The sequence below is a fragment of the Opisthorchis viverrini genome (assembly GCF_000715545.1).
Source record: "Opisthorchis viverrini unplaced genomic scaffold opera_v5_254, whole genome shotgun sequence".
Lineage (NCBI taxonomy): Eukaryota > Metazoa > Platyhelminthes > Trematoda > Opisthorchiida > Opisthorchiidae > Opisthorchis > Opisthorchis viverrini.
Genome location: NW_008751906.1, coordinates 673,824 through 681,866, shown reverse-complemented (window position 1 = coordinate 681,866; position 8,043 = coordinate 673,824). Strand labels below are relative to the sequence as shown.

Genomic DNA, 8,043 nt, shown 5'->3' with positions numbered 1-8,043 from the left:
TTTATTTCGGGTAATTTGTAGTTTCCCTTGGATATCACAGCGAGTGAATTTTGTTAGTCCCTTATTCCCAACACACACGCAAGTGCTTCTGCCCCGGAAATCTGAATAGCAATAATGTGTTATGCACATATCCAACATCTTCAAGATAATGAGGCAACGGACAAAAAATACACGTTAGGCTCAAGCCGTAAAACACAAATGCTTTGCAAAGCAACGGCAACATTTTAACGAGGCGTGCTCGAATATTAGCTAATATAAATCTTGCATAAGCCAGGTAGCTTGAATCCTAAGTTTACCATGATATGTTTTGTGCATCCTATTTATCCTGTATAGCGGCAACAAAATCGTTTAGCGAGATCGTATCATGTGTTTACTGATATCTAAAAAATAAACCTATAAGCGCGCTGAGCGGTGCAACAGACAAGCATCCACTAATACCTGGGCAACAAAATGAGTGGGTGTGCAGCAGATAGTTGAAATTTACCAAACACCAAGACTGCACTCGCGGGGCATTATTGCTTACGCCATACGTCATTTCTAAATCCCATGTTTTTTGACACATTCTAAAGCACCATACATCTATTATACAACCAATATAGAATGGCGGTGTGCGCTAATATATTAAAAATGTATACGTAGTACACCGTGGGTTATACTGTAGTTACAGAATTAGTTTGCGCCCTCTGAGAGTTAAAATATATTTGCAAAACCTGAGAAGAGGATCTAAACATCCATGTACTTAAATTCCGCAAGTTTTTTTGGAAAGGGGATTTGATTATGCTGTTTATAAACTTTCATTATTTTTGGCAGACATCAAAGCAGTAGATACATATTACACTTTAATTACACGGTAATTTAGATTTCCCTGGAACTAAATGGGGTAATTTAGGAAATATGTGCCAATTTATTTTTCACTCTATTTGAAATTATATTTTAGTCAAAGTCTAAATTTTGTTTGAATGCAATAACCGCAAACATTGTTTTCGTATTTCATATAAATATGCAAAAATTACAACCGATAAGTCAGCCACATTTTGCAAAAAATCCGGGGCTCTTCAATTCCGCCAGCCAAAGTTCTTCTGCATTACTATCAGACCTTTCGCAATAGATTTTTGAAAGCTGCTTACGGCTAGTGCCAGCGCTAGAGTCACCAGTCGAATTCAAAACAGAAAAACAAAGGCCAAACTCCAATGCTTTACGGCAACCACCGATTTTGAAATACATAGACGCTTTATAACCTGAGCTCATTAAGAGCAGTGCATTGTATGTTTATTGCATATCTGTTTCCATGACATCAAGTAACTTCATTTTTTAAAATTATTTTCAATGGATTTTCCTGGCATAAGTCTCAATATATCCGGATAGAGCGCAACAATATAGATGCAAAAATATATGTGAACGTTTGTCTATTGAGTCACTCATAATACGCATAAAATTTATATTTCTTTAATTAGGTTAAATAATTTGCAGTCAGACTAATACAACAGTGTTCTGCTGTAAATTTAGCAAAGTGTAACCCATGCTTGCGCAGTTCTAAATCTGTTGTTGGCAATTCTGATCCAACACTCCTGTAGAATTGCATATGGGACTTTATACCTGTCTGCTTTTCAGTTCGAAGAAGCCAGTAAATCAATAACAGTATAAGACATCACGAGGCAGTATGAAACCGAAACGTAAGTGCTCTTATGCAAGAAGTCATCCCAGACTCGGTGCCTTCTAAGTTTAGCAGAAATGTACACAAGGAAAATGATGCATGGTAACATACGGCATAAGAATAACTGCAAGTCAATGAACGGATATGTTTCGGATAACAGCACCCAAAATATCGAAAGACATTTTGAAAAACCAATTCAAGTATGGTAGGTGAATAAGGCTCCAGATAGTGATATTCTTAAGGCGTTCTACTGTATCTTTGCGGGCGTTTCCGAAGAGGTGACGTCCACAATAATCTGCACCACTACAAAACAATTGTTTTCAAAGTATTTACATTTTCTAACGAGTATAGTCTGTTTTTAAATTTTCAAGCGAACGTGTTTACAAAAAGATTGCAACACAATTTTATTCAAACTAAAATTTTTAGGCATTTCTATGCGAGATCTTCAAGGGGAAGCTCTTTTTAAAATTACTCAATTAAGTTTGAATGGGTCCAAATTTAATGCCATGCCTGTTGGTTTTTATTTGAACTGCCTCATTGATCTGCTATTTGTTGTGGACGAATCCGTTCGGTAAAGAGCAATTAATAACGCCGCACGTCTCAGACATGATACCATTGCTTGACTGTGACACCGCGTTAGACAGTTTTCCCAAACGTCTACATGACCTCAGCCGTTTTGCTTACTCCATTAAACAATTACTTGTCGTTAATTTTTGAGGCACGGTATGTCAACCAAACAATATAACGAATATGTTATTAAAAGGTGGGCCCAAATCAACTGCATTGCATTCAATTGATGCTCAATAGCCACATAGGATGTAGGAACAATAATCGTTACCAAATCTGACGTTAAGATTTCCTTTGTAGTGATTTGTTTGTTGGACCGATTTGAGCATATATTGTACGTGCCTAGGTAAATACCTGAAATATCTTTCTAAAACCAAGAATACCCTCAGCGAAACATGTAACATACCTGGCGCTATAAGGGGTAATTTTATTTTGTGGTTAAATTTGGTTTTCAAATAATGTTTAGAACAAGTAAACCAATTGGGGGAAATTCATTATTTGTAACATTACCAGAGTTCACTGAACACTATGAGGATTACCTATTAGGTTTTAAGCTTACAATTTAGATGACCTTTAGAATGACTTAAGAGAAGGAAATCTGAATGAAAAAAATGAAAAGCACCTTCACTTTGCAATCCACCTACATGTGGTTCGGTAAAAATTTAACCTCTCTTTCGGCCCTTGGAGGAAGTCGTCTTCGTAGGAAATCGTCAAAAGTGGATCCGGTTAACAAGTAACCATTGGCAGATGAGTGGCGAAGTAGCCTGTTTTGAGCTGCAATTGCTCATTTGTAACCGCTGGAGGTCGCAACACTTAGGGGAAATCATAAAGCGCTGCCTACCGAAAATCACCAACCTGTTCCTAGGGTGCACAGTTTAGCACCAGGGTCACAAGTTAGGTTCGACACACAGAGACAAACTAGAGCTTAATCATAACGCACCATAACAAACACTGATCGTTGAATTCCTAAACGCTTCGTACATTCGGCTCATGCTGATGAGTGCCAGATGTAAGTGAAAGCTGACTAGCTGGTTCAAAAAAATGGTAGATGCATTATTCCGCAATTATTGCTACTGCATTGTCCCAAAATAGGCAGCAGTCTATTCATCCTAGATTTTGTCTACACCGAAGTTAACATGCACTTTTATCTACCTTGTCTCAAGTCAGGGAATTCTGTATCCCACCAGAAGCGGCTGGATAAATTATTTTATTTTCCTGGCTCAACCCAAATACGCATGATTTTATATGTATCTTTGTCAAGGTTTTACACTTAATACAATATCAGAATGTTCTGGTGGGCATTTTGAAAATTATAACCTAACATTCTATTGTTTCATATCATTGTCAGAGACTTCACTCCAAAATTTCTCTCCAGTTGCAAACGTGTCTCTGAACACGTCTTATATTTATTGGGGATAAATGATGCTTATATGATTATTAACAGCACTAAATATTGTTCGCATAACAAATTTATCCGCAACGCCTTTGCTCCACTTTGCAGTGAGATCATACAAGATAGAGCACCGATGGTTACTTTCGCCTGCTAGCTGTCGACGTCAACCTAGACCTAAGTATGCATCATCAATCTTCTTGCATTCGGATTAATATCGCCAATGTTACTCAGCGCACCCATACAGACAAAAAATGTACACGGGGATCATCTCAAGCAGCTTCCACACCATAGTTCCTAAATAGCTAAGCGCAGTCGGATGGAGATAACCAATGCTGTTGATATGTCCAAATGTTTTGTCTTTTTACCCATCGCTGTCGGTAGGCCAGTGAATCTGTTTGAGTTAAAGGGATTGCGGAGTTATATCTTTCAAAGAAAATGCTCGCGCCAAGCTCTGTAGTTCGAACCCTTTGGTTACCACTTCCGGTCCCCTTTCAACTTTCCTCATTGCGAATCTATATTATGTAGCAGCCAATTTTGCCGTTCCTCTCAAAGCTGATGCGATTGCTTAGACGCGATATTTCATTTAACTACTTTTCTCAGACGTTACTTCACATTCTACGAACGATTGTCATTCGCGGTGAGTCCCTGTTACAACAGATAATTTTTTGGAGCACTCCAAAGAAAGAGATTATTGTAGTTCATTATTTAGGATACGATGTCTTACGTGATGCACAGAAACCCGAATGAGACTCCTCGATAACTGACCTCAAATTGACAACATAGCATCCTCTTTAGTCCCAAAGGTATGATTGGCTACCACAAAACAGGCTACACTCCAACCTTTCATTATGCTGCATATTTGGGATGCCCTTTTGGCTGGTCCCATTTTGGCATAACGGGGTTGGGTGAGCTTTTGCGGGTCTAGACATTGACTAAATTAGCGTCATAAACTCAAACAACTATAAATAAACTGATAACATACTTGTTTCTTCAAAGGATAATTTTAAATTGGCGTAAAACATAAAACACGGCGAAATAAATAATCACAAAGAACAGGAAGTCCCAGCAGAGATACAAAGAATACTCAAACGTGACAATCGATCCATCTTTATATCGGTGGAAAAGCAACTGCAGCAAGAAACGTTAAAGCGAACTGCATTGCAAGGATAAGTCACGTTCTTATTACATCATTTAGTGTTTTTTTGCCTCGTCCATATATGCCTTAAGACGACTAGGTAAATGTGGGCTCGGCTCCACATAAACACTCAAACCATACCTCAGAAATCAAAACAAATTAAAAATCAACATACTTTGTCCTTCAAACGATAATTGAAAATTGCATGAAAAAATTACCAGAGAAATGTTATGATCGCGTCGCTCCGGTAAAGGTATATCATATGAAATATTTCGTTCACAGAAATTTCCCCAGGATCCACTCTGACAGCCGATTCAATAATACCAGTGGCTTAACTATGCCAAGTTCAAACCCGAAGTTACAAATACCCAAATTCCGCAACTATTGTAGTTCACAGTAAGTCAGGAGAATACGCAAGGACGGACACGCGGCCAAAATGACCGGCTTTCGTGGCGGGTAAGCAAACAACTGAGTCACATATCTGGACAACCGACAGCGCTCGGGCTAGCCAATCAATCGGACACGCATCCAATCAGCCACTCAAGTCATACGCCAAATCGATGGTAGAACGACGGACGGACACACACACGCGTGTCTCTGGCACACCCTAACCCTAACCCACATAGTCCACATGATCCACCAGGAAGTCACAATTCTTTTTCTTTGTTCGTAGACCACCTTCCTTCAAACGATCAAGTACCACTTTCAACGACTTTGAATGCTCCTCCATTGTACAGCCGGGTATCAGAATGTGGTCCAGATAGACGAACGTTTTAGGTATCCCCGCGATAACGTCTTCATTGTGTGTTGAAACGTGGACGGAGCGGGCTGGATTCCAAAATGTAGGTGATTAAACGTCAACAGACAATTATGAGTACTGATGATTGCAACGGGTTTCGCTTCCTCCGTTAACTCTAATTGCTTGTAAGCATGAGCTAGAACTGCTTTTGAAAAATATTTGTGCATGGACGTCTTTGATTTTAAGTAATGGATAATGTTCTGTATTGACCGTGGTTTTATAATCACCGCAAATTCTAAATGTGCCGTCCGGTTCCAGTGTCGGCAAAATTGGTGTGCTCATTCTGAGAACTCCGAGCTTTGAATTATTCCTTCCCGTTACAAACGGTTAAGTTTTTCTTCAACCTTTGGACGCATGAATTCAGGCAGTGACCAAGCCTCCAGGAATCGCAGTTGTGTTCCCGGCGGAACGTACATATTCGCTTTTTCCCCGGAGAACTTGCCAGTCTTCGGCTCTGAATATACTTCTTCATAATTGAGGATAGGAGACTAAACCTCTAAGAGTGTCGAGACTTGGTTTAACGTAAGTGTGGGTAGTAGTTGAAGCCAGGAACCTCCTAACAAGTTAGGACCACTTCCTTCAGCAATATACGTTTCGTTCACGGTCACGCGCTTAAATGAAACATTCAGATTTTTCGTCCCCAGAAACTTCACCTCTTCCCCTGTTTGGGTTCGAATTCGGACTGGTGCTTGCTGAAGTTTACCATTCCCGGTCTGTACCAGGTTATCTTGCCGTAATTTTTCACTGCAGAGTGTTACGTCGCTGCCCGTATCCCGCTCAAAAACCACTACTGCACTGTTTTACTTGCTACGGCGGTTGAACGCGGTTGATGGAAGCAGCTGCATCAAAGATGTATTCCGTGGTTTCTGACCTTGTAACTTGATTCGTAATAGCAGGGTTAGTTTCAAACGCCGGTGCTGAGCGGCACACTTTCGTGAGGTGGCCACTTTTTTCACGGCGATTGCAAGTAGTTTCTGTGCGTCGGCAATCCTTCGGATGAGTGTGACGGCCTCCAAAACGATTACACGCAAACTGTGTTCTGTTCGGCGATTGCTGTAATCGATTCGCCTGAGACGATGAATCCATCAACTCTGACGTCACGGTAGACTGCACAGATTGTAACAAGGTTGAGTTATTTTCTGCTGCTTTCAATGCCACCGCAGTAATGTAAGCCGGTTCCAAATTTGACTTACTATCAACAAGTGAACACTGTTGTCTGCAACCGTTTCTCATACCAAGTACTAAGCGATCTCTTAGTATATCATCTCGAATATTTGCATAGGAACAGTGCTCTGTAAGGAGCTGTAATTCCGATACAAAATCCGCAATGGATTTTCCTTCCTTTTGCACTCGTGTATTGAAGTTGAATCGCCGGACGATAACATAAGTTTTAGGATTGTAGTGCTCGGAAATGACAGACACAAGGTCGTCAAAATATTCATATTTGGAAAATTCGAAGCGAATCAAACTGCATGTTGCCCAGATACAAATCGCAAGAAGTATGTAAATTTGCCGCTGGTGGTCGGTAATCTGGTTAGCAAGAAAGTAAAAATTCACCCATTCCACATATTGGTTCCAAGAATCTCCATTAGCAGTAAATTCTTCTAGCTCTCCGATAGAAATTCGGTAGGCTGGGTTCGTCAGAAACTCGCAGATATTGTAGTCCACACTAAGTCAGTAGAATATGTGAGTAAAGATACGGGTGTTTTACGTGCAAGCTGACAAAGTGGCCCGCGGTGACCATCGTCTTCTCAACATCTACTAGTTTCACAAGAAAATATTTCGACTGACACTTTCTAAGCCGTACTGCCGTGCAGTGACGGAGTGATTGAATGACTCATAGAAACACAAGCTAGCTGGACCGAAGCATAGGATTTAAATTATCTGGTCTGTGATTCCCCGAGATTCCGGTTGCCAGCTAGTGACATTACATCGCTGGTTTAACAGCGCGATTTTTAAGCCGAAAATAAGAAATACCCACACTTTGGAATCTATGTGTATCTTGCCCGGTGAGAGATAAATTTAGTGAGAGGAGAGATCTCATAAGTCATTGTCGGCATTCACCAAAAGAGCGTCCGGTCCAAAAGTGACCGTTGAGGAATGAGCGGTGGAATATCCTGTGCTGTGTAGCCATGATCCTACTTTCGTCTACGCTGGAAGCCAATAGGATTTTCATCCAACTCCCGGAGAGAATCTTGTGGGTTTGTGAGATGCGTAGTGCGAATACTTCTAGAGGAGCATTAGCCAATTCTACGGTGCCTCTCGGCTTCTCAACATTTACTGGTTTAACAAGAACATTTTTCGACTGACACTTTCTAGACCATACTACCGTGTAGTGACGAAGTGATTGAATGACTCAAAGAAACACAAGCTAGCTTCTCTGTTATGTGACATTTAGATGCATCCTCGTGCGCCCGAGTGTAACAGCATAGATCGGGCTAATTTTGTCCAAAGCACTCATGAGGTGTGCCCACCTGTTAGCAAGCAGATGCAAC

General features: G+C 40.6%; 3 protein-coding genes across 3 annotated transcripts in view; 1 reads left to right on the top strand and 2 right to left on the bottom strand.

The window, feature by feature from the left end:
• The window catches only part of T265_14727 (hypothetical protein), a gene marked incomplete at both ends in the record, with an annotated part of 104,103 nt that extends 98,624 nt beyond the window's left edge, over positions 1-5,479 (bottom strand). Inside the window, one exon of the mRNA XM_009174970.1 lies at positions 5,372-5,479. Within this exon, the coding sequence (XP_009173234.1) occupies positions 5,372-5,479 (108 nt within the window). The remainder of the gene's footprint in view (positions 1-5,371) is intronic.
• The window catches only part of T265_09010 (hypothetical protein), a gene marked incomplete at both ends in the record, with an annotated part of 55,143 nt that overhangs the window by 14,647 nt on the left and 32,453 nt on the right, over positions 1-8,043 (top strand). The gene's annotated exons all lie outside the window — the stretch shown is intronic.
• T265_09009 (hypothetical protein) overlaps positions 6,356-8,043 on the bottom strand; it is a gene marked incomplete at both ends in the record, with an annotated part of 29,332 nt that continues 27,644 nt past the window's right edge. Inside the window, one exon of the mRNA XM_009174969.1 lies at positions 6,356-7,217. Within this exon, the coding sequence (XP_009173233.1) occupies positions 6,356-7,217 (862 nt within the window). The remainder of the gene's footprint in view (positions 7,218-8,043) is intronic.